Genomic DNA, 27,305 nt, shown 5'->3' with positions numbered 1-27,305 from the left:
AATAAAGACAAGTACATTTCTTATACTTGTCCTCCAGAAACAAAGGGCACAAACAACATGTTTTTTTTCTGTACAAGGGAAGAAGGTTATTGACCGGTTCCCCCAAGGAGTTTTACTGTCCAGGATATTCAGATATAATCTGTATAAAGAGGAAAACATTGAGGTGATAAAGTTCACAGATGGAAAAAAGAAAATATTTGGGATATTCAAGTGTAAAGTTAGCTGATGCAATACTGATGAAACTGATAAAGCCAAGGGCCTTGGTAAAAAAGGGCAAATGAAATTTTTGTGCTCACAAGTGCAAAGAAATGCAATGGGAAAAATAGCCTACAAAATGACAAGCTTTATGTCAAATTGTTTCAGTCTCAAAGGTCTTAGAATCTGACTGTATAGTCCCCCTAAAACATTTAGTTAATGTTAAAAAGAAATCAAGGAGCTTAACTGTTAGATCGTAATAGGAAAGCAAAAGAAAATAAACTATACTCCTGTATAAATCTGTGGCTCACCCATACCTTAAAACAATGTATAGTTCTGGTCACTCAGTCTTAATAAAGCCATATTAAAAGTGGAAGTGGTATGAAGGACAATAAAGATGATATGAGGCATGGGATAGATTCCATGTGAAGAGAGGCTAAAGAGAACAGGACTTTATAACTTTTATCTATCTATGCAACACACCTTGGGGAGAATAACAGTAACTAAACATTAATATTGAATCAGCCCTCTCTTTTTGGCTCTGTGCCTGACGGCCAGACAGGGTACGGATTGTCTCCTGACCAGGAAAGCCTGCATCTTGGACCTCCTGGGGTCATGGACAGCCTGCTTTTTGTGACAGCTGGCAGTGACTGTGAGCAGGCAGCATGGGGCTTTATTAAGGCCAAGGAAACTAGTGTGTCGTTGACCTTTTTGACCTATTCATGTCTGAGATAGCCTGCAGCTTCTAATGAGAGTTGAACTAAAAATGAGGCTCCTATGCTAAGTTTCCAGAAATAGTTGGGTAGCTAGTGACATATGTAAAAATACCTATGCTTGAGAGCTTTATACTACTGCAAGGTATCACCTACTTGCATTTTGAAGATCCAAATACATGTCTAGCTACACTGGCAATGTTAATCTTAGATAATAATGAGTTTTACTAATATATCACTGGTTTTTGAGGAACCATGTAGCTTCAATGTCAATGAAGAAAATTATGCCTGCATGTTGTCAGCCATTTCCAGGGCAAGTTGGTCTACGAAAAGGCTGAAATATGCAGACTGAGGTAGTTTCTGAGTTGTTCAAAATGCCATGCCTTCTCCTCTCTACTTCAATCTATCACATTCCCTCAAAACCAAATTTTATTTCAGCCAAATCCTTATATCAATCTCTCAATTATTTTTCCAAACATTTGCTTTGCATCCAGATAATAAATCAAGCATTTTATTATTTAAATAATAAAAAAATAGCAAGCAGTCAAAGAGTCCAGATGTATTTTTTAAATGTGCATGTAAGTTGAGTTTTTATATTTTTTCTCCTTAATACAGTGCCTTCAGCTGGTCTGAAAAGACAACCTTTAATTTTTCACTGGGCTTGAAATGGCATTAACAGAAGAAAAAGACCAAAGGCGTTACCTTCTTAATCTCCCTGGTGAGCATACAACGCTCGATTCTCAGCACAGTAGAGATATCGATGTGTTCTCTTGAGATGGAATTAAGCCAAGCTGTAAAACTGTCTAGTGTTGCCAGGAAAAGGACCCAAGTGAACTTCAAAATATTAAATATCCTCTTTATGATGTTATCTAAGGGGGAGGAAAAGCAACAGAGAGTTAATGGATGCAAATGTCTTTCTCTGTATTTCTGCTTGGAGTTAGTTTCAATTTTCCTTTATTGTCTAATAATAATCCAGGCTGTGAGACCCTGTCATAGTAAGGAATCTCTGAAGATGGCTGGAGGCCTTTTGGCTGTCTGGGACATTTTCCTGCCTGTATGTCTAAGCTTATCTTCTGGAATCCCTTTTCCACCCCATAACTCCATGATCCTGCAACTGCTAGTCATATGAACAGTCCCTGATCTTGGACACTGTATGTACGGGTCTGCAAAAATGAAACCCAAAGATTTGGGCATCTCTTGAGAACTATTCGACATCCCCTGCTCCAGTGATCTCAACAGCTGCTCCACCAGCCCTTACCTGTCTATTTACTCACGTGCTTTTCTCCATGCATGGAGTTTGCCTTTTGTGACTGAACTTTGCTCAGTTTGAAAGTCTAACCTGCTAAAATGGTCTTTGACTCTCCCCTAGTTTTCCAGCCACCTGAACACACCTCTTCATATTTACTGTTTCCAAAGCTTCTCTTTATTTAAATGGACTGCACTGTGTCATCAGCAATCTCAGATCAACTAGCTCGACTAGCAGTAATAATATAAATCATTTACAAAACATTATTCTTGCCCCATTTTGTCAAAGCATTACACTTTCCCATGAGTAGGGCTTATGGTTTTATACCAACAATTGTAGCTTTCTTTAGCTCAACGCAGCAGCCTCAAGTTAATTTCTCATTTCAGTTGTTCCTCTAGCATTCGTGACTGCACCTAAAGAGCAGCAGTTTCAGTTTATTTTTCTTTCACTCCCAAGCGTACACATCACACTTCAGTTCTTAAACAGTCTTACGTAAATAAGAAAAAAATTCTTTCCAACCAGTTAGTTCCAGAGCTAGTTGTCCCTGCTACATTTCTAATCCCAGAACACTAGATATTAAGATCAATTTTACAGTAACCAGTCTGAGATAATAGAAAACTGCAAATAATCTGCCATGCAGAACCAAAACGCTTGAAGTAGTTACTAAGAAGCCAACATAAGCACTAAAGCGTGATGATTTTATCTACCTCAATTCTTAACTGTGCCACAAGGTGGCAAGCAAAACTTTGTGGAGTGCACTCCTTACAAAGCATGCAAAGGTGAAACTAATAAAGCAAAAGATATCTTAAAGAAGATTATCTTATAGAAGAACATGCGTGTGTCCCTGGGTGTGCAGGCATGGTTGTATGCACATATTTGTGGAGAGAAATTAAGGGAAAAAAACAATAGTGGTACATTCCTGTAGAGTGGAGGCTGAAATGGTGGTATGTACCATTTACCTGAGTAATGTCATGTAACAAGTCCAGTATCTCTGAATACAGGAGCTTTTATGGCCTTCATTTGGCCATACCATTATTTCAATAATATTTTACTTTTTTTTTTTTTTTTCCAGGCTTTTTCTATATAATTTAGAATTGGGAAGATTTTATGAGTTATTTACTCAAATTGTATTCACACTAGCATATATATCTTGAATCTAAAAAAATCTTTTCATTGGAAATTAAAGATAAAGCAGTTTATGCTTCTAGAAGCATTAATTTCCTTTGAATTCCAGGTGTAATATTATAAATAAATTCAATAAGATGTAGCATTCATAAACAGAAATATACAACATATAAATGGCCTTTTTTAACCCACACTCTTGCTCTTTAGTATATCATTTCTGCTACTGACTTCAGGAGGATTGCAGCTCTCAGGATAAAATTATCTCTATTACTGACCACCACTGGTATGCCACAGTCTCATCACAGTGCTTTGCCAAGCACTTCCAGTCTGATCTGGAAGGTCGTTTTTCTCTCTGGGATGGAGGTGATTTAGTGTACATTTTTAATGATGCTGTAGCTGTTCTGACTGCTTTGCTGTTCTCTAAAACTTTTTAAAAATAATCTTTTGGGGATCGATCACATCTAAATAACTTCAAAAAGGGAAACAAATATTTATTTTTTGCAGAGATTATTACTGTAACTTTAAGGGTCAAACGCAGAGATAGCTTCTCTCTACCTGAGAGCATGAGAAAAGATTTGATACAAGGTTAATAATGACACTAATGCTTCATAACAATTACTCTTTTTTTTTTTTTTTCAATTATCTTCTTTAATACATATTACTTAGGACTTGTTAAAGCACCTTAAATTGACTACTTCCAATATTAATCAATTATTAACCTCATTTCCTTTCTCTAACTCCTGTCTAGAACCAACTTTATTTCCATTGAGATGTGTTTGAGTGATTCAGTTTCATGTTTAACACAGGTGACTGTACCACAAGAAAGTAGCAAATAAAAAAGCTCACAAAACACCACCAGAATATTATATGAGAAATAAATATTTCATATTCTTGTAACCTCTTCCACCCTGTGGCTCACGCAAAGGTACAATTCTAACTGGGATTGTGGGAAGCAATTCCAAACAGAGAATAAAAATAGCTTTTGAAGACAAAGGAGAGAAGAGTGTAATTTCTTCTTTTACTCCAGTTAGGAAAAAAAGACCCAAGCTTAGAGTTATGGTTCATTACACTTCTTTGTAGGAAGACTTTCAATATGGGCAAGATCCTGTAAGCTGCTGCCATTTCTTCTGCTGTGCAGAGCATCCTCAGATCTGACTATGAGTGAGAAAGGGTAAAACTGGGAAAATCCCATTCTTTTAGAGCAGCTATTTGTACCTCTCTAAACAGCTAAGCACTGGACAGAAGCAGTATCTTAACATAGCTAAAACACGTTGAAAAACAGCAAGGTCTTCACGCTAATAATAAAATATCAGACCATCAAAATCAATGGAGATGACAAGACACATCTAAATGGAATCAGGATTGGAAGCTAAGCTTAGGTATAAGATGTTTTATAATTAAAGTATACAACAAGTGATCAAGTCTGAGCCTGAAGGTGCATTTATTAAAGTGTAGGGGAGATAAGTGCAGTAGCTTACATTCCAGGAGTGGAAGCTGCTATGCTCAGGACTTGTAAATCTGGCAATAGAAATCTGAAAGTTATTAGATAGTGCTCACTACACAGTTCATAGTGGATTTTGCTAGCTTTATGCTTGCCTGGATCTCTGCACTGATATTTTCGTGATATGCTGCTTACCCCACCTGTCACAACTACACTGTAACAGCAGAGAAATATACCTGGTCCATCAGATTTCTTCTTGACATGTTCCTCTTCACTGTCTTCATAGTCTGCATCAGTACCACCTGTTGAAAGCAATGAGTGAAACAATGAACGTTAAGCCTACAGAAGTGCAGATTCAAATCCCATTCAAGCTAGAAAATGCTACTGTTACTAAGCAGAAGTGACTGGTTTCTCACCTACTGGTTTAAGAGAAAGCAGATTTCCATTTTTAAAGTACTGAAGTGAGGAGACTACCCTGTCAGCGAAGGTGTTTTTGGATGACCACCCCTCTCTTGTAATTTCCAATGGCATTTTCTTACTATGTCATCTGCTGAGCAAGAACATTTGCTATAGTAAACCCATGCAATTCAGAGTAAAGCCATGCAATTCAGAGTTGCAGTTTTTCCAGCTGCCCAGCTGCAAAAGCCTCTCCTTCCAGTAACACACTCAAGCTCATTTCTTCAGCTTCTTCAGGAGGTGACCTGAACATTGCTCTGATTTCCTCCTGACCCTGACCCATTAAGCCCAAACAAATTGAGTGGGACTTTCAGGCTGAAATGAAGCAGCAGAACTGGTTTGAGACTACCATGTGCTTTTCTTTTGGCCTATAGCAGATCAGGGATGCAGAGAGTCACAGGCAGAACTGAAGGACAGATTAGTCTCCTTCTATCTAGTATCCCAAAACTGCAGCTACAGCTTCATTGGCAGTTGTCAAATTATAAAGCTCCCTATTTTTGACAGGTGGAGATGATGGATGGAGGGAAAGTCCAACTGATTCAGCCTGAATGGGCCCTCTTCTTTGCCATCTCTAAAATTCTGAATTATTATTTTCTTTTCTTGTTTAAAGGAAGCAAAAAATGAAGAGATGAACTACTTTTAAAACTTCTTTTTTTCCCAGAGATATGAATGATTTTACAGTGCCAGTCAAAAACTAGTAACGACTGCATGTTTTCCTTTTGATACCTGCTGAATTCACTGTGCATTTAAGAGTAGATACTAGATACTTGGTAGATACCCTAGATACTTAGGTTCCGTACTGAGCACTGCATTGAAACTGAAAAAAAACAACTTCTTGGTATTCTTACACACATGCCAACTCAACCTTCTTTAGGGAACAATATAGGAAATGTGTCAAAAAGAAATAGTATGTGGATATTTCATTTCATTGAATTTTTCTTACAGGTCTATTTCAACTACAGCATTTCAGGAACTTCCTCATGAAAGACTCCTTCAAAAGGAAATGTTAAGTCTGTTACATTCAAAACTTTCCCCAGGAATACACATGAATTTATCATCAAGATAAGAGACTTTGAGCAACCCCAGAAAAATCTAGAGAATAAGATAAATGTGTTTATGAGGTGAGGGAGTGAAAGGCAAATGTCCTTGCTCTCTCTGATGCTGGCCAAACACCTGACATTTATGCTCCTTTATTCTGGTGAAATGCCAATAACTGCTAGAATATTGGTTTACAGGGCTATGCCTTTATGGAGTTTTGGCTTTCTTTTGCAAGTGCTTTACTCTCACAAATGTTTTGATACAGCTGATGGTTTCAACCATGTGTTGAGTCTTCCTACATGGCAAAAGTTCTGTGCATGTGTCTTGCAACTCCATGGAAATCACATGTATCTACTCTTCTGCTTTATCTCACCTAATGCATATTGCGTAGAATGAGCGGACGCAGCTTGACCAGCCTTGTCATGTTAATTTTTCAAAATACAGAAGCATACATACCATCCCCAGATCCTTTTCGTCTTCGCTTCTCCTCTTTCTGAAAACTTTTCTTCTCTTTGCGCCTCTGTCGTAATGCAGTTTTAGGATCAGTGATCCAGGCCTGATAAACAAACTGGAAGGAACAAACTCATTTATTTCAAGGTTCTTCATGTTTTGAGAGTAAGCCACAGAATAAGCCATAAGCAGGCCTATATACTTTGAGTAAATGCATTCAGATCTGCAGGGATAAGTAAATAATTTGAATCCCAAATCAAACACCTCCCCTGCGGATCTTCTGAGTTTTCATGTGCTATTTTTGCTAGCATAAAACCAAATGCAAAAACACTTGTGGGTGATCCAAGTTTCATTAGAACCCACAAAAATTCATGCTCTGAACTTTGGGAATTAATACCCTGTTGTATATATGGGCTACTTCACCTGAGTCTTTCCATTCAATTATATATGTGTACATCTTGTACAGACAAGATGAAGAGTAACAGAAATTTTAAGAGAAAGTTTTGCAATCTACTAACTAAAGCATCAAAACTGTGGTAGTGTTTAGTAAAGGTATTTGTGTTTGTACATTTTTTATACTCTAGATGATTTTTTTCTTTTCACATTGGAACATGGGTGGATTTACTATTTGTGCACAGTCTCAAACCCAGCACTCAGGAATTCCTCAAATTTCATCCTAATTTTTACAATGCCTCTCTGTGGTTCTTCAGGTAAGTCACTTATGAACCCTTCTGCTACTATTTTTCCAGTTGTAAAACAGGGACGATGATACATGTATCAAGGGGATTTAATGAGGCCAAATCCTGCTCACAGTACTCACTCAGATCAACAGTCTGTTGACTTGCATGACTACATTAAGCATGAAATTGGTACAAAATATTTATAAATGCTATAACAGTGAAAAAAAAAAGTTAAAAGAAGTTACCAAGAAGTAACTTATTGAATGGCTCTGCTCAAGCTGTGAGGTAAGGCTAGAGAAAAAAGCAGTAACACTTTTATATCCATTTTTCCCATTTGAAACAAAATGTGAATAACACAGACTAACTCTTCTCCACAGCTATTTTGGAATTTTTCTTTTGGTTTCTTTTATGGTTTTCATTCAAAAGTGAAAATCATCTTTGATTGGCACTACACTTTTTTTCTATTTCTAACCAACACAGACTGGTAACAGACACAAGGAAACCCAGAGATACATGCGTAAGTCTGAAAATAAAGCACAGTGATAAACTAGCTCTATTAATTCACAAGACAAACATGCACGTAAAGACAGAAGCACATGCATATCTCAGTGAAGCTGGAGCTGCCCCTTGCAGGACACAACAGTAAATTACTATTTGGTTTATTTATATTCTTAAAATTTGCATACACAAAATGCTTTGGAACATTAAAAACAATTTAAAAAAAAAAAGTCAATATGACTTTTACTGGATTTAAAAAGGAAAAAAACCTTTGTACTGTTTTGTTCATGTATACAGTAATGGAGAGAAAATTATTTTGGTACTGTTCATTAGAATGTTCTCTTCAAATCTCTCAAGGTCTGTACATTTATTTTTATATGTACGATGTCCAAAACAAGCATCACGTGAAAAACTATGTAGGATCAGAGGTGATGTTTTCTCTTTCCTTTGTAATAGGCACTTGCCAGTGAAGGTAATTTGAAGGAATAGTGACACTTAAGCAAAACAGCAACACGTTACTTACTGAAAGTTAGAAACTGCAAATATCTACTATTGAAAAATTAGCTTAGAAGCTGTATGCTAGCCACAGCCATAGTGTGAATAAAGAATTCAGAGATAAAAGGCATACTTGGAAGAAAGCAGTGGATTAGATTGAAGAAAATACATTAATAAATGTATTACAACTACTTATGTTAAGCAGTGGATATTTTAAGAGCTAACTGGGTACATATATGTATATTACTTCCAATTTTTACCACTGGGCAAAGGTAGGAAATGCTACACATATCCAAGGAAGATGAGAAAATGTTGAAGATGTACAACTATTAAGATGGTGAAGACCAGAAAAATAGTGAGATAAAAAAAGGGGGGGAGGGGGGTTGTTGCAACAGAATGTGTCTTCTAAAAATATTTTACCAGCTTTCTGAGATCAATTACCACATTGCCCATAAGATGCATGCAAGTCAATGTGACCATCTTGTACAGCAGTAACAGAAGAAATCAAGAATTTGTGTCTGCATTTTCTCTCTAGGGTTGCACTTAAGGCAAGACAGAGTGCTTTTCTTGTGGCTTGACCACTCCAAAAGTAAGAAATGTATTGCATTTACTAGGAATGAAGCTTTGGCTGCTGTTAGTTTTCATATGATTCATATAAGAGGAAAAATGCAGACAAGGACAGAGGTATATGTTACACCAGGATCTATGGGATGGGTCACATACTGAGCACTCACAAAATGTCAAGTACCTTTGCTGCTTTGATTAAATATTGAAGAATAGTTTTGGGTAGTTTAATGATAGACTTTGGCAAGGCTAAAATGGCTGAAGCAAATTTTCCAATAGCTCTCTATAAAGAAGGACAAAGCAAGAGCAATTAGTAGAAAACAAGAAAATATTAATAGAAAGTATCTACTGCATGATTATATCTAGATTATTGAGTTTACATTCATTGGCTCCAATGTGGAAAAAAGATCATGTGTGATGTTCACAATAAAATTTCAGTGAGATCATTTTAAGTGCCTGCCTTATCTAACAAAAAAAATCTTTAAGTTAACCCTTGAGGTGACTATTGCAGACAATTTACACTAAAAAAAAAAATTAAAAAAATAATTCTTTAGCAGGTTCTGCCACAAAACAAGTTCGCTTTTCTAGTATTTTTATTAAGACCACATGCACATGTGATGGAAGGCATATGAAGCACGGTGACCTAATGACGAACAACCTTTTCATAAACAAATGTAATTTCCTGTTCCAGACAATTACTCTCCTACATGGAGCTACCCAACATCTTCATGTAGCACATATTGAAGAACTGGTCACTTATACAGAATATCTAGCTGGAGTTCTGAAATAAACACCAGATCTTCCAATCTCAGATTAATGGTTTCTGTACTGTGTTTAAAAAATAAGACAACAACAACAACAACAGCAGCAGAACAGCAACAAAAAGCAAATGCGTAACCAACCACATTAAGAGAAAGAATTGTATTAACTTCAGACCTCAATTTAGAACACGTTAAAATCTCAGTGCTTGGCATCAACACATCTTAACAAAATGTTGTCAACATTTTTTCTTAAAAACAGCAGAAACAAGAATGCGAACTCTTTTCTACAGCTGCATGAAAAGAAAGATAAGCTAGAAATTTATGAGCCACTTCTATGGATCAAGGTGAGTTAATGCCATATATACAAAAAAAAAGTGTAAATGGTAGAAAATAAACCTTACATCATACTTCATCCAGATTTGGTTTTGCCTTTTTTTAGGTCAGGAAAAAATCTTTCCACATTATAACCACTCAGGCAGTTTAGTAAATTTAATTAATTACTAATGTAATTTCAGTATATAAAATAAAGGCACATCAAATCAATTAATTAAAAAAAAACAATTATTCTTGTAATTCAGTAATATGGCCTGGGAAGCTTTGCTTGAAAGCTACTGACATAAGGAATAGAGCAGCATGGAGGCAGTTATTTACTCTTGCTTGGGCTGGGCTTTCAGTAATATATTGTTTATGGAGCAATGTGAGCTTTCATGGTTGGGAAGAGTCATCTGCAAAAATTTACCTGTTTGCTTAAGATTTTAGAGTTGAGGACCTAAAAACATTCTACAGTATTTCTGAAAATTCTTCGACAACTAAAACATAAATTTTATAAAGATTAAAGCAATCCTACATGCATTAGTGTTTCACTAACTTGTTCACCCAAGTCCTTAATTTAAGCCAGTATATCCCATACTTGGTACTGCCTAACATCAAGCAATCTACATATAGGAAACCAGTTAGGAAACTTCAGCTGCCTTTTTAACATTACAGTATCCTCTTACTTCAACACAGTCCATCACTTAAAATGCCAACATATTAATTAACATAATCCTTTAAAAGAAAGGAGATAAAGTGATGATGATTTAAAAAAAAAAAAAAAAAAAAAGCTTTTTTTAAAGTATGGAAGTATGGTTTCTTTTCCATGAAAAGTTGCTTATTCTTGGGATAATTTCTTCCCAGAATGATAACATCTACTGAAAACCAGAAAACCACTGAAGCATTCTACAAGACTGCCAGAGGCAAGACAGCTTCCTCACTTGTCTATATTGCAATGGAGAAAAGTAAAGCTCAGATTCTGAAGCTTTTTGATTTTTGTTTTCCTCAGGCATAAGTGAATGAAGATATGATTTCAGTATAGTTCTTGTAGAAATTTGGCAACGCTTAAAACAGGCAAAATTGCATTTTAAATTGGCAAGAAATTTCATTTCCAATACTTTTCAGATGTACTTTAGATGTACTAGTTGCTTTAACATATAAGCCTGTGTTAAGAGAAGCCTATTTTTTTTCAGCTGTCAATTACAAAGCAAATTACTACAAAGTACCTGAAATGCAGACTTTTTTCGAGGCTCTTCCTCTTCTTTTTTCTCCTCTTCCTCTTCCTCTTCACTATCCGTCTCAAATAAATAATAATTTCCACTTCTGACCACTAAGTGAAACAAAATTTTTTCTTATTTTTTTTTGAAAAGCTCTATTCTGAACTGCCTCAATATCTCTAAACAGCCAGACAGTGATTTATATGTTCATAATCAGGAGAGGTGAAAACAGAGAAGAAGCAAGAGATGAATAGGTCTCAGGCAACTTATCTGATGTTAGTCTGTGATACTTTTGGGCATGAATGAGAACTGTACAAGAACTAAGGAAACATCACCATGAGAAGAAAATGTAATGAAAAAGCTTGAAGTACATCAGGTTACTAGGTTAAAATTTTTAGAAAAAAAATGGTAATTTAGTTTAAATGAATTGAGAAGTAATGGTTATCTGAGGGAGTTAAAAGAGCCCAGCAGGTAAATAAATGAATTTACACAAACAGTACCACTGGACAAAAAATACAGAACTGCTCTTTAAAATGCTCAGGCATCCTTCAAACTATGGGATGAGATGGTATAAGTTAATGCTTTCTTCAAACTTTTAAGTTTTGATGAGGTAATGGAAAACCTTGGTTTGTTTAAAACACATCACTTGGATTCTATTAATGTGATCAGAAATGAGTTTCAATTTTTTGCCCATGGATTCAGAAACAATCTGAAACCTTGATACAATAAAGATGCACAGTGAATAAGCTAGGCCTTATATCCTTGAACAGAAGCAAAGTTTTTATTTCTCAGATGGTAAAAGGCCTATATGAATAAACAAGGGAAACAAAAGAAAGAGAAAATAAGATAATGAGCAAGAGAAAAATCAAAATCACAGCATTACATTCAGCACTGAAGACTGGTAAATAATTTCTGCATTTAAGCTGAAATTTTTAAAAGAAGAATTACTTAGATGAAATGTTACCCAATCTGGATACACATATTTATATAGAAAAGTGTATTTAACCCTCATTATACATTTCTGGAAAACTAACAATAGCTTTAATTCTATTCAATCATACCTTGAATTTTACACAGATCCTCTGTACATAGGTGGTCACACATAACTAGAGTAGAAACCTCAGGGTAAGCACACCATGAAATTTGCCAGAACTCCATTAGGTCATAACTTCAGCATCTAAAATTCCCTCACAGAGAAAATCATGTGCCTAGTTATGACTTTGTAACATCATTGAAAGCCCTGCAGAGGGATAGAGTCCACTTCAGCAGTTCTAGTTGTTGAATGGAGGTTAAAAGAAAGTCTGGAAATTTCTTGGGTCAAGCAAATTGTTTGGTAGAGGGCCTTCTAAGAAAGCCCATTTAAAATGCAATGAAGAGATAAATGTATTTTAAGAGCCAGTAGTCTGCAGTTCTGTTTCATTAAAAAGTGCCTCATAAGCAGCAAAGGAAATTGTCCACACAAAAGATCAGCAGGATAAAGTCTGGCATCTAGAGGAAACTACACCATGGTGCAGCTCCTTACCGTCTCAGAACAGCACCCAGTCAGACTTGGAAGGCCTGAGCTGGCAGAAAACAACTCAAAAATGATCTCTCTCCAAAATTTTTACGTTAAAATATATCTAAGGGGACACCATAATGTAGCAATTACATCCCTTTTACAAATAAAGAGGGAGGTATGATTGAATAGCAATAATGCATTCTTGCACACATCAAAATGGAGTAAGAAGTGTGTTAGTCACCTACAGGGATTATTAAATAGACCAAATGTTACTAGTTAAATAATTCATGGCTAGACTGGACTCAGCCACACTCTTCTCTCCCCCACCCTTCCTGATGCAAAATGAGACTTTCTCCTACTGAGAAAAGGGACTTGCAGGCTTTCCATGTGGGATGAGAGGGAGGAGACAGAAGGGCAGTCTTGCAGCAGAAGCCAGCATAACATCAGCACCTGCTTGCACCCAGATGGAAAGAGCTCCCCAGGACAGCTGCAAACTCCATCTTTCCCAGTGCATCAGACACAACTCTGTGATCCAGGAGAAGCTGGGGACCTCTAAGCATGTGGCCCTAACTCCTGCTGATCTTTGTGGGGCTCCATATTTAATCCACAAGCACAAAGGAACCATACCTCCCTGAAAGGGAGAGTATGAGTGTCAATGAGGAAACCCTCACAGATGTTTTCACCTTTTCTATTCAGACCCAAATTCATAACTGAGTTTTAATTCCTATGGATATAAAATGAGGTATCTTTCTGTAGAATAAATAAAAACAAGTGGTATAAGAATAACAATGACAATCTAAATTAAACATCAGAACTGGAATAAAACTTTCAGCTTCAACAACCTTAACAGTATATATATAGCCACAGCCACAACCCCATTTACCAAGAAGAACAGCCACATGCTGCAGGGTTACAGCTCAATGTTTCAAAAGGATAGATGGGGAATGATAGATGGGGAATATCACCCTATCTCCAGTTTGTAAGCCTGCGAACACCTACTGTAAGTGCCAAGTTTCACTGACTGGGGAAAGTAAGCCACATGGCAGGCAATCACTGTATGCAGGATCAGGGTCTATGATGTTTTCCACAAGGTTTTGCATTATTGCAGTACATAATTTCAAGAATGCTCACTGTTTAAATACCAAAACTTAAGTTGCCACCTGAGAACATCAAATAATGAGGGTGAAATAAGTAAAAGCCAAAGTCAATGTCCCTCTTTGAGCAGTTCTTCTCACTACAAAACCAGTGGTGAATAAACAGGAGACCATATCCCATTCCTTCAAAATCACTGTAGCTTGAAATTCGACAGTAAAAACTCACAAATTACAGTTTTGATCTGTTTTGTCATTACTGTTGTCAGTGAAACTACAGGACAATAAGTTTGTTTTCACAAGACTTTTGAAAAGGGATAGGTCTCTCTAAAGTGGCAGTGTGCCCTTTAGAAAAATAAAAATAGAGACAGTTTACTTGTGACTTGATAGAAATAAGCATTCGACATTCTGTTAAAACGCTATTGGCAAATATATATGCTGGAGTTATAAACAAATACACATACATAAATGAAGGAGAATGTAGATACGTAAAATTATTTCTGAGAGTACCTCTTGTTAAACTAAATGACCAGGCACAATATAGATATTCATATTTAACGCTGGTCAGTGCTATACACTTGAATATTTTTAAAATCTTCATAAGTAAGTTATTAAATAGTTAAATATGTCTGTTTTCCATAAATAAAGATCCCACAGAAGGACATCAGATTTGAATCTGCAGTCTACTCAGTTTTATTCTGTTTCACCCAATCCTTAATGTAGGGAAGAACTCTATTGTATACCTGGACTGGCTGGACGAGGATAGAAACAAATTAGAATGTCATTATGCAACAATGATATGAGGAGCACTCACTATTAATTTCTCGTGAACAAGGCTGAACATATTTTTACTCTTAGACAAAGAGAAAATATAGAAGTAACAAAACAACTGGCATCAACAGCACGTTAAAGTGTGATATTCAGCTGTGCACTGTGCAGCCTAGCCCTGGGAACAGTCTAGCTGCTTTACTGTGGTACTCATATTTCTATAGCTGTCGGTAGACTGACTGATGAACCGTAAAAAAGATATATGATGTGTGTATACGAAAAAGAAATTATGACTAATCTTAGAATACATTGGCAAACTTTTACCTTCACATGTTTAAATATATTGTGCTTTGCAGTAGAGGAAAGTTGAGACTTTTGAAGTCAAAATAGATTCTTTTTGGAACATGTTTTTTATCTGATTTGATATCTTTCTAAAAACGTCCAAAGTATCATAAGCTGTGCTTCCAACAAAAAGAAATTCAAAATATGGTTAAGTTCATTATTTGAAGATAGTAGCAGAAATAACTTGATAAAATAAACAAAACTTCTATCAAGTCACAATCATAAAATCAGGCATAAAACAAACAGGTCATGGGAATGCCTTCATTCTGGTCAAGGATATAAGGGTTAAATCCACATATTTGTAAGATGATTGAGAAAACCTACTGGAAGCATGATCAACCCAAGGCCGCCACCACAGCTTTTTTTTGCCCTTGGCTTTCTCTTTGTCTGCTTCTCCTAAAATAAAATATGTCCAAACATTAATTTTACAAAATGAGAAACATGTTTCTTACACTGATTAATCATTTTTCATTTCTCTCAACAGAGCTAAATTTCATGAGCATATCAGATGTTAGATCTACTGAATATAATCAATATAAAAAACATTTAGAAGCATGACCACCCAGCACAAATACTCCAGTTTATGCAACAGTTAGAAGAGCATTCTACTCTAAAACAGCTTAAAGTTAAGTTTTTTGTTTTTTGGTTTTTTTTAACATACAATCACACTTCCCTGTAATATCAAGAAGAAAATATTTTCCCTCCTCATAAATGCCCCTACATTTCAGGCTCCATAATTTTATACCCAGTAAATGTTGATCCTAAGTCAGTGCTGGAAATGTGGCATTAAATAGGTATCATTTATACGCTCCGTATTTTAAATAACGTTAAAAAATATACAAATATTTCAGTGACTGAAAAAGGCCTCACAGCATCCGAAAACCCTTGCTGGAAACATGTGATTTCTACCTATTTGTTACACCGTGGTTTATAAACAATATGTTTGTTCAAACAAACCTCTGCTGCTATTTGGCTCTTTGCCAACAACTTGAAGTTAGCCAAAAGTAATCAAACACAAGGCAAACTGTTTTCTCTAAGTCTTCTTGCAGTACAAAATCCCAGATTTTTTTTTCTTTTTTTGCCTGAATCAAGCTCCAAAATGTTACTGAGCAAACAACCTTGTTCCGTGATGACAGTTTTGAAGAACAATTTCTCAATTGGCCAACTATCAGATCTATGAGGTCTTTAGCGCTCAACTGCAATTATGGCACAACAATAGCTAACAGTACCTTCATCATCTTCTTCAGAAACCTTCCGAATCTCAGGCCCCTCTGAGGACTCCTGTGTCATGCTTAGCATCCTCTCTTTACCCTTTTTGTATTTTTGCTGCCTGGCCTTGATGCGATCCATTCTATCAAAAGGAAGAAACTTATTATATTCTGGTCTTCACCCCTTCTGACCCCCTCTGAAAAAACAGCTGTTAAACACATCAATACACACACACACTAACATTTCTATTGGAAATATCCATTCCATACTGTCACTAATCTTGCCTTTAAAAATAAAGAGTTAAATGGCTCTGAAGAGGTTGTCTGGACCAGTCATGAACCTGAAACTGGCCACTCCATCAAGACAGTGGCTGTTCCTGCACTACTTGTGCTATATCTTCACCTGGTTCACTTTAACATTTAATTTTCATTTCAGATGCAGGAAAACCTTCAATTCTCCTTCTTGCAACCCTGTAAACAGTTAGCATGATCTAGCCTTTTAAGCCTTTTAAGTTTTTCACATTTTGACAGGCAACAGTAAAAAAAAAAAAAAGAAAAAAACCAGTTACAAGTGATTTCAATACATCTACTGGACTAGAAGTGAAAGAAAGAGGCAGAGAGAAAAAGACAGAGAGAGAGACGAGAGAGAGATGAGAGAGAGAGAGACAAGAGAGATGAGCGGGAGAGAGAGAGAAAGAGAGGGGACAGAAGGGGGAGGAAGGGGGAAGAGAAAGAAAGAAAGAAGGAGAGAAAGAAGGAGAGGAGGAGAGAAAGAAGGAGAGGAGGAGAGGAGGAGAAGAGGAGAGGAGGAGAAGAGGAGAGGAGGAGAGGAGGAAAGAAAGAAAAAGAGAAAGAAAGAAAGAAAGAAAGAAAGAGAGAGAAAGAGAGAGAAAGAGAAAGAGAGAAAGAGAGAAAGAGAAAGAAAGAAAGAAAGAAAGAAAGAAAGAAAGAAAGAAAGAAAGAAAGACAGAGAGAGAAAGAGAGAGAAAGAGAAAGAGAGAAAGAGAGAAGGAGAAAGAAAGAAAGAAAGAAAGAAAGAAAGAAAGAAAGAAAGAAAGAAAGAAAAAGAAGGAAAGAAAGAAAGATTACTTGTTTTTTATGTTTCCTCACATTGCATGCATTCATACCAACAAAATAGGATAACTAAAACCACAAAGTGAGCTGGACTCTACCAGAAAACAAAATATAGCATGTAATATCATAAACCATCTCTTAAAGAGAAGACTATGATCACATTGCTATGATACTCAAGTGTGGAACACTTAAATGCTGATCCTGTTAACTTGTCATCATTAGATTTCTAAGATTTAGAAGAGCCTTCCGAATGAGCAGTGATGTTCACATCTTCTCTCTTTATATAAAACATCTGTTTCCATTATAATTTCAGGCTCATTGAGGAGTAGATGCATCAATACATTTCAGAATGATTTTTTATGTCAACCTTGCAACCTTTGGTCCTAGAAATGTGATTCTCCTTTTAAATGAATGTTTAGATTATGCAGTACGTGTCTTTCTGGAAAAGATGACTCTAAAACTGTGTGATACTGAACTACCTAAGACCTCTGAGTGCATAGAGCACCATTTCTGTAGTTGCAAAAACATACATCAAAAACCTAATCAGCGTTTCTATAATATAAAATGCTAGATAAATGCCAAGAATCAGTGAAAAATGTATACAAAATGTGTATGTGTGTGTATATATAAATACATACTGTCTTTTCAGTTGATCCATTGATTTTTTTTCCTCTTCAATTCTTGCCTTTACAGCCTTGACAATTGTAGCCTGGAAAAGCTCAGCACCCCTACAGCAGCAACAGGGACGGAAGAAAGGAAAGGAGAGCAAAGTGTAAATGTTTCCAAGTTTCCTGTATGCCAGCTAATCAGAGAACTGTGTTCCCTCTGTATAGTATTTAGTCAAACAAAGTCAATCCAAGGCTGGGAAGAAATAATCAATGAATACAGAATACTGATGTGCTTAGAGTTAATTATTTCAAGAGCTGGGTCAAACACTGTGATCCCTACTCAGCGTAAAAGTTCCTCTAGCCACTGACGGGAGATTTGAGTTTCCAATTCTGAAGAGTGTAGAACATGGATGGATTCAAGACTGAGTTAGAACTTCTTGCACAATTCCAGGATTTGGTCTTTATACTTATTTCAGCATTGTAATCATCTTGCCCCTTTGCTTCAGTCCCCAGGAAGCTGTGAGCAAACGCCACCTCAGGACTTTTCCCTTTATCCAGGACCACTTCAACTTCACTTTCATCCTCTGAACATTACCTTGCTTTCAATCTGATGGCACAAATCCTTCAGCAGGTTTCTGGTGTGCCAAAAGAATGACTTATAACTCCATTTCATTAGAAATGTGCAGTTGACTCAATAATTTGGATATACAGACTGTGTGTCTAAGCCATTCTTCACTATTCACTCAGGAGCTCTCGAAGTCTCAAAGACTCTCTCAGAGAAGTAGAATAGATTCAAATACTTTTTTTTTGTTGTTGTTGGAAATTCAGTAAGATCGTCAGAAGTCTACTCCTAAATAATTTTTCACCACCTTTTCTGTGAGATTTTCGGTCCTTCCATGTAATATGCAAGATAACCACAGTAACTTTTTTTTTTTTTCTTTTTTCTCCAAAGGAATACAATCAAGACTGGCAATCATTTTTGTCCGAAAGTATGGTAAAGTACTACAAGGGATGACATGTTCTCCTTAGCAGCTCGATCACCCCTGAATTCTTATAGACTGTTTAAAACTGAAACCAGAGCCTCGTCACTATTGTTTGAATCACAATTTAATCTTATTAGGGTAAGGACTTTGTATTTCCAACATTAACTTCAACTGAAAGACAGGCTCAGACTATACTGTCTGAATCCAAATATGACCTTCTCCGTAGTCCAAATAAATTCAAAGCTTGGATTTTAGCAAGGCATGCAGCCAGCTAAAAAAATTAATAACATCTCTGTGTTTATATGACCCTCCTTCCTGTAATGTCTCAGTACTTCCTGGTCATTAATACATTTATCTTTACAAAGTTTCTGACATAGGCCAGTATGTCTCCACTTTTGCTGCTGGAGAACTGAAAGCTGGGTAGGTTCAGTGTGACACCAAAAGACACAAAGTCAGAAGTAGAAACCAAACACGTTTCTTTCAACCCAGCCCACTGTCATTTAAATTAGTCTGCTCTTTCCTTTTGGATGAAACTTTCCAATTTAGGAGGCGTTTTGACACTCATGACTTCACTTTGTGTTATATTCACTGAGAACATAAAATCATAGAATCATAGAACATCCGAGTTGGAAGGGACCCACAAGGATCATTGAGTCCAACTCAACAACACACACAACACACACACAAAAAGCTACAAAATGGCAGTATCCCACAGTCTTTGGCATTAGCACTGCAATTAATCCCAAAGCAAAAATCTGAGAGAGGCAATATAGGACTGAGGCATAGATCTTTAGGTAGCTCTGTTCACAGCAATGAATTTTGGTCAGTATGGGTATCTCAACATGTCTCCTTTTTAAATAAATCCCTGGAGAGAGAATAAGAGAAAGATAAAAAAGACTGCTTTTAAGGACATGCAAGTCAAATTTGCCCTCAAACATGGATGGAAATTGATGTGCATATGTTTTTTTTTTTTTTTTTTTTTGGGGGGGGGGGGTAAAAATTGCCATAATACTTTTAATCCAATTGTAAACAAGGTAATTCCTTAGAAGTCTTACTGAAATCAGTAATAATTTCATTCCTGATCTGCCTTTTATTAAACAAACAAAGAATGGTTGTGCTAGTGATAGCTGTGAGTGGATGCTTGTGGAAATGTCTAACAGGCTCAGAGTAACAATTCTTGCTACACCAGGTTGGAGTTCAGCGATTGACTCTTGGGGTCTTCATGAACCAGATGTCATAACTTTTCTGTATTTTTCCTGATGTGACATTTTTTGGAGATGCAATTCTTAAAGCCCATTGTGTCAGACTCTGATCTCAAAGTATTCTTTTTTCCAAGGCTTAGAAACTCTGGCATTTGCTCTCATACATACTGATGCTGAGAGACTGCTGCAACACACATCAACTTTCCCAGCTTTTAATTAAGGCTATGAGAGCAGCAGATGGTGTTTGGTAGGTTTAATTTCTATCAGATTCTCAATTAATTCGTTTTCTCGTGTGTGCTGTGTCAGAGTTGGATTTGCAATTATTATTTTAGCATGGATTGTTTAAATCAATGTTAACTAACAGGACTCCATTGGTAATACGTATCATAAACAAACAAGTACAGTAGTAACAGGAGTAGTAATAATCTGTTTAATTTATTTTTTTAAACTTTATGTTACCTTGATGCTAGGATCTGAGAAGCTTTTATATCTGCAACCACGTGAAGGAAGTAGTAACTCATGAAGACTCTTCTTTGCAGCAGCAGGAAAGCAAAACATATACTGTCCCAGATGATTCCTGCTTCTCCACTAGGCAGTTTACAATCTACATTGCTGGTTGCTGGAAAAAGAAACCAACAGCATAAGAACTGTTGAAATAAGTATCTTTTACAATGCTTAATCATTTAAATAATGCCTTTAAAATGACTTTAAATAAAGCCTTTAAATTGACTTGAATTGAGGAACTTTAATTTCATTTTTCTTGAGAAAACTGACATGCACTTCCAACTGAAGTATATTTTCTTATACAGCTAATTGGAAAGCTTCCAACAATGTGATATCCCATGAAAACTGAGAATTCATCAGAAGTGAAGAATTTTCAAGCAAATTCACCTGTTCTAATAAGCATTTTTGGGGAAAAAAAAAGTTTGGGAAGGAAGTATTTTTGGTTAACTTGAAATATTTGATTTCAGCACATTTTAGAATAAAATTTCTTTTTTTTTCATTTCAAAATGACTGTTTGTCTCTGTTTTCTATTAAGAACAATATCAACATGAAAAGGAAGTGTGTTATTTTTGTCAAAATAATTTTTTAATTGACTACTACCCCCTAATATTTTCTTTTCCCTCTCCACATCTCAGTTCACAGGAATCCTCGATGTTTCTTTCCATTGCAGAAGAGAAAAAAATACTTGAAACCACAAAACTGCTTCCTTTGGGACAGGAGGAGAAAGACAGAGAGGAAATCCCATTCCTCCTGCCTCTAAATTTTGGCGTTGGCTATTTCTTCCTTTCCTTCTTTCTTTATTCTCTAAAGACAGTTCTCTTGGGAATACTCAAAAATTAAAACTGGGTTTTGTGGAGCTAGACTATAAAATAAATGGCCTATACTGCCCTACAGAATGGAGAGGACTCAAGGGAGAGACTCTGACTCAAAGCTGGCTTTACAATCAAGCAAGCCATCCTACCAGACCTGGAAGTTTGAGCTCCAACTGTTTCTAAGCGTGCTATGCCCATCCCCTGAGGAGTCAGAAAGCCATGTCTAAGTTTCTGATTCTGCTCCAAAAGTTTTGGATAATACAAGAACCACTGGGCACCATTTAACTTGTGAATTTGATTCTTGGTATTTCCTTTACCTCTATTGCCCACTTATCTATTAGGATCAGACGCGAGGATTTTTGAAACAGGAAGTCAGAACTCTGCTGCAGCTTCACTGAAATGAAACAGTAGTTCTGTTTTAAATTCCACCAAAAAAAAAAAAAAGTATTTTAAAATTGTCAGCACAGGGTGCCAGGACAAAGTGGAGCCAAATGTATAGCTCACTGAGAGGTGAAGGGTCTTGCTCCCAATACTTCCTTCCTCCCTCCCTTCTATTGCCTCCATCCACTCATGCTACCACTCCCACACTGTTATCACTACCAACTTGAGAATAATCATAAAAAATTGCCTGCAAAAAATAATATAACTTTTATACTGGCTTAGCCTCTTGCAATTTCAGTGAGTTGAAGTGGTTCTGAGGAGCTGAACACAAGACCTGCTGCACAACAAGGAGTGGGAGTTTACAACTAAGAAAAGGTGCCATCTCTGTGCAGTGGTGGTGAGCTAGTAACTGACCTCACTTTGTATGGCAAAACCATAAACCCAATTATCACATGAACTTCAGTTACCAAGAAACTGTGTTAAACTCCCATATGACCAAATTGTACATTTACAGCAAACACAGTTTGTGTGTATGTGAGTGGGGGTGTTAATAGTTCTCTGTGTACCTCCCTTGTTTCTACGAAATATTTTCAATACCTTGTCTTGCTAGTCCATATATGACTAAGCTCTATTAACTGAACTCACGTAAGCTATTTGCACAAAGTATTATGTATTATGTCAAGAGAGGGCACATTTTAAATATGGTACGAGATTTTGAAGGTGATCCTTAATTTTTAGGAAATTACAAAGAAAAACAAGCTATACTTACGGATACGGTAGCCTTTAACTGTACAAGCCAGGCTAAATGCCTGAATCAACCAGCAACTATTCTTAACTAATGACTCAATGTAGCCACATGCTCCTATCTGGAAAGTAAAAGAACAGTTTCATATAACAAGACGTAGCAGAAATAAAGATAAGAAAAGTGTTGCATCTCCTTACATTACTTGAGAATATTGTTACTGCCATTGGCTGAATTACATCTCATTAGTAAAACAGATTAGATGTAAGAGTGTCTTTAGCAGTAACACACATCACATAGCAAGAATTAGTTCTTTTGATTATCCATGAGATAGCAGGTATATAGGTTTTGCTTGTGTTTTTGGAGAGAAAGTGATATGTCTGGCATATGATGCAGTGTGACGGCTAAGCAACTTTTATAAATCACTGAGTTAAACTTGCAAACATACACGGACAAGCTTAACTTAACACACACATGGCCCCACTGAATTCCCAAGCATAAAATGAAGCACATATGTGAGCATTTAGAACGTTTGCAAATTCAAACCACTCATAAATCAATTTTATTTCAGTACAGTGACTTGTATAAATGTAAAAAGAAAAATGTCTGCTCTTTTCAGTCCAGCACTTAAATATTCAAAGCTAAAAGGCAAATGCCAGGAATAAATCTAAATTTATCTTTCATAAAATTTTAACTACTGCCTTGTCTCAATCACCTATTAGTGCCACTGCAAGAATCTGTCCTAAAGAGTTAATTAATGTAAGAAAACCTTTAATACTTTGCAGAAGTGTTTAACATTCTATTATAAAATGTGTCTGTTTTCCCCTGAAGCTCACAATAGTTCTAAAGGAAAACAGAATGCAGCTTGTAATTTTGTAGTCATACAGCAACTCCATCTAGTACTAGGCTTGAAAATTCTAGTTTAAAATAAAAGGTTTAGTTGAATGTGCACTATTTATCGATGGTGTAACTGATCTTACACTTCTAACTCATTTCTCACCCCACTGAAATTTTCACAAGACTTCTAAGGAACAACTTAACAAGGCAAAGTAATCAGAATCTGATCCTTTGAAAATTGCTTGTGAGCTTTCTCAGAGCCAGACTGAAACAAGTATTCACATTTTCCTATAATGTATATGCATTAGCATTCTCTGGATATGCACTTGCAGTTTCTGCTTTAAAATGGAGCCTGCTTTGCACTAGCAAAAGGCTGTGGTCCTGAAAAGGACTTCTAATGACCATTCAGTGCACTGTGCACACTTCCAATGAAGCCACAAAAGTGCTCAGGGCAGCAGAAATGCAGCAGCTACTTACTGAGAGAATGTTCTTCATGGTGATCACAAAAACATTGTACGCAATCAGCCAGTCCCAGTAACGCAGAATACTCCTGATGGGTTTCAGCAGCAGATCTCCACCAAAGAGAAGGAAATAAAAGCAGGCTACCAAGTAGCCCATACAGAATATGCTGATCCTTGTGGTTCCCGTTATGAAGATTATAGTAAGCACAAACCAGAAGAGGTAACTAAATATTATCACCTTATACATGTCTAAGTAGGACCTGGAAGTAAAAGAAGGAGAAAAAATTACCATTTTCTGAGGACAATGATAGATTTCCTCTATTTGTGCTACTGGTCGCTACTTGTAGCTACAGACCGACAGCAGAGCATTCACGTCCCATGTCAGCATTTGGGCATCTGCATAGGATTAATGCCAGTCAAGGTCAGTGGATCTGGCTGGCTCATATACTCAATTCTAGCTCATTCATGTGCGTAAGCACCTTGCTGCACCCAGCCAGGGCACCTTGCATCACACAGGATAAAGCCTTGTATCATAAAAGGGGGAAAAAATTATTCTCACCAAACTTCATGATAGAGTGATATTACCTGTCAATGCCACGTATGCAATTTAAAAGCTATCTAAAATAATCTTTTAAGAAGTGTGGGTAATACTAAAGCAAATCTATCTTCAAAAGCCAGCTACAGTACTGCACTGCAAAAAGTTCTGTATTTATAGATAAATTCTAGGGAATTCGGCTTGGTTAAAAGCCTAGCTTTCAAAGACAGCTGCTAAAAATACCTTTCTCCAGTGGAGATCAGCTAAAAGTTTTGAGGAGTAAAAAAGCTCTTACAGAATGTAAATGCACTAGAATTTACTGAAAAGTTTGCTAGGAAGCTGCAAGACAGAGCTATCTGAAATCAGCCTGGCCCAAAATGGGAAAGAGTGAGAAACAATTTGGTATTTTTTTAGATTCATCAAAATCTTGACTTAATATTGACTCAGTGAGCTTTCAAATAAGAATATCTGCCAAAGGCAACACCAAATACTACATATAGCTAAACACTGCAAAACCAACATATTCTTGTTTTCTCCCCATTTAGTGTTTTGATTCCAGATGTGCTATGTTTTCAGGGTCTGTTCACCCAGGCTGTGAAACTGGATTTGTCAGGAAACCAGGCAGGGAGACAGCATGATGGGAGTACACATATACCTAAGCCAAACCACGTAAGGAGTAAATGAACTAAATACAGTGGATGAAGCCACATAAAAAGGCCCATGCTGCTTGATGTTCTCAGGCTCAGAATTTTCTAGGAGTGTGTATTTATAGTCCTACATTTATATGTATGTACTATACATTTAGCTTGCTGAAGCTAACCAGAGAGGCATTTAATGAAAGGTAATGAGAGAGCTCCTCTGTGTTTATTTCCCACAAATGTTAAAGAAATGTATGGACTAATGCCTGCGAAGTCTAAAAAATTCATGGTTTTAGAAATGCTGCTGGGTTTGGGGTGATACAACATTATCAAATAATCTATACACACTAGGAAAATAAAGACGCAGAAGATAACAGTTGAACAGATTTTCACTAACTCAAAATTCACTCAAAATGGTGCTCTCACTGTTTTTCTATAGGAAAAAAAAAAAAAAACAATGAAAAAAATCTTAGTATTTGGTGTTTTGTTAATAAAAATTACTTATGTGATGGACGGCTAGGAAGAAATAACCTTCCTGAACCCATTCTAACAATTGCAGTATTTCAGAAATCTTGTCCTTTGCTACCAAGGAAGTACATCAACATCTGTTGAAAAATGTCCCAGACAAAACTGAATTGATCAAATATGCAAGAATATTTTAATGCTCTTCAATAAATATGAATTCCGATTCTGAAAAGACAACTGGAGTTGTCTGGATCCAAATATTCCAACATTCACACGGCATTTGGTTGAGTCACAGTGCAACAGTGAATATCACTCTCAGATTAAAACCTACGGAAATTAGAGAGAATATGAAAAGGAATACAATAATTTAGCTTTTTTTTTTCTTCACTATAACGTTAATAGTCTGTTACATTCTTAGCAGTCATCTAAAATACCAAATACAACTGCTCTTCTCATTTTCAAAATACACATTAAACGTAGTAGCATTAGACATCAATACACCAAAATAAAATGGGATGAAAAGAAAAGCTTCTCACAAGGCAGGAAACAATACAACTATATTATATACTTTGAGATGTAAATCTTTCTAGTTTTAAGAAATACGCAATCACAAGCAAGACCAACCATATGAAAGATTCCACATCCAAGTTGTCTTCTTACAAAATGGTGTTTGAAAAAGTCATTCAGGGTACACCTAAACTATGAACATCACTGACCATCTCAGATACATCTGTGCTGGCCCAAGAACAATGCCACCCAATGCCGCACAGAGCACAGTGGGCAGAACCTCAAATACCTGAACTCATGTACCTGAATAGTCTCAGGTACATGAAAATAATCCCCACACCATACTTCCTTCTATTGTAATACCCCCAGGCACCTGTATTTTTCTGTTATAGTGTGGAGTCATTTTACAAGCATCCCTTTAATTTTCCTTAAATATTTACAATAACATAGGTAAGTGCTTTAAGAGAAGGAATAAAGGTTATGTTTTGGGGATGGGGGGCAGTTCTCAGCATATTGCCTCTCAAGCTGTATGATGCATTCTTGGATGCAAATTTTCCAAAATCAGTAAGTTAGGAAGTGAAGAGTTTCAGATCCTTGCTCTGGAGATTATAATGCAACAGTGAGAGACTGAAGTATAAGATTACCCCAACAGCTAAGAAGACCCTGCACAAACAGAGTCAGTCAGGAGCCTTAACTTCTTTTTTGAAAACTTCTTCACAGCAGAAAATTTTTAATCTTGGATAACGTATACCATAATTTTATGCTTTCACTGCAGACCACAAAGATCATTATTTTAATGCTGTGTAAATCTTCCAAACCTCATTTTCTAAGTGGTCTTTAAATCCACATCCAGTCTCAGAGAGGAGAGGCTACCCTCAGGATATGGCACTTGACAATACACCTAGAAAATCTGAGAGACCGTTGAATCCTAAGGGGACAGTCCCACTCCCCTTCATCCCCTCAGCTGTGTACTCCTGCCCTGTCTTTGGCTCTAGCCCTTTAAATTGGTTTAAAGAAACAAATGCATTTAAACTTATTTTGTGGGAGACAGAAGGAAGGGCTAATTATATGACCATTCAGCCTATGAAGCAACAAACTGCTGGTGTGATGAACTCAAGGGTGAAACAACAGTAAGGGTAGGAGGAGTGTGCAGCTGGAGGCCAGGAATACAGTTACACTTCAGAGGAAGATTAGCCACTACACCAGAGTACCAAGAACATCAGAGCACAGTAACTTCTGAATTAGAAAATATGCAGAAGAACCTTGAAAGACAAACAAAATATAAGAAATGCTAACTGGCCAACAGTGTCATTAGCAGATTTCACTGATACTCTAGATGACTCTGTCACTCTAATGACTACATCAGTTGACAAGGGAAGACCAACCGATGTCATCTACCTGGACTTCTGTAAGGCCTTTGGCATCGTCCCACATGACATCCTGGTCTCCAAATTGGAC

At 36.6% G+C, this 27,305-nt stretch overlaps 1 protein-coding gene across 1 annotated transcript in view; it reads right to left on the bottom strand.

Annotated features, from left to right (window-relative positions):
* Nucleotides 1–27,305, bottom strand: part of PIEZO2 (piezo type mechanosensitive ion channel component 2) — a 315,845-nt gene that overhangs the window by 35,337 nt on the left and 253,203 nt on the right. Inside the window, 10 exon segments of the mRNA XM_040549988.1 lie at nt 1,611–1,777; nt 4,957–5,022; nt 6,671–6,782; nt 11,201–11,304; nt 15,215–15,286; nt 16,120–16,241; nt 17,811–17,900; nt 20,425–20,584; nt 22,432–22,528; nt 23,719–23,962. Of these exon segments, the coding sequence (XP_040405922.1) occupies nt 1,611–1,777; nt 4,957–5,022; nt 6,671–6,782; nt 11,201–11,304; nt 15,215–15,286; nt 16,120–16,241; nt 17,811–17,900; nt 20,425–20,584; nt 22,432–22,528; nt 23,719–23,962 (1,234 nt within the window).

This window comes from Cygnus olor, chromosome 2 (genome assembly GCF_009769625.2).
Source record: "Cygnus olor isolate bCygOlo1 chromosome 2, bCygOlo1.pri.v2, whole genome shotgun sequence".
NCBI classification, from domain to species: domain Eukaryota; kingdom Metazoa; phylum Chordata; class Aves; order Anseriformes; family Anatidae; genus Cygnus; species Cygnus olor.
Note: the sequence above shows the minus strand (reverse complement) of the source record. Positions and strands in the feature narration are given on the sequence as shown.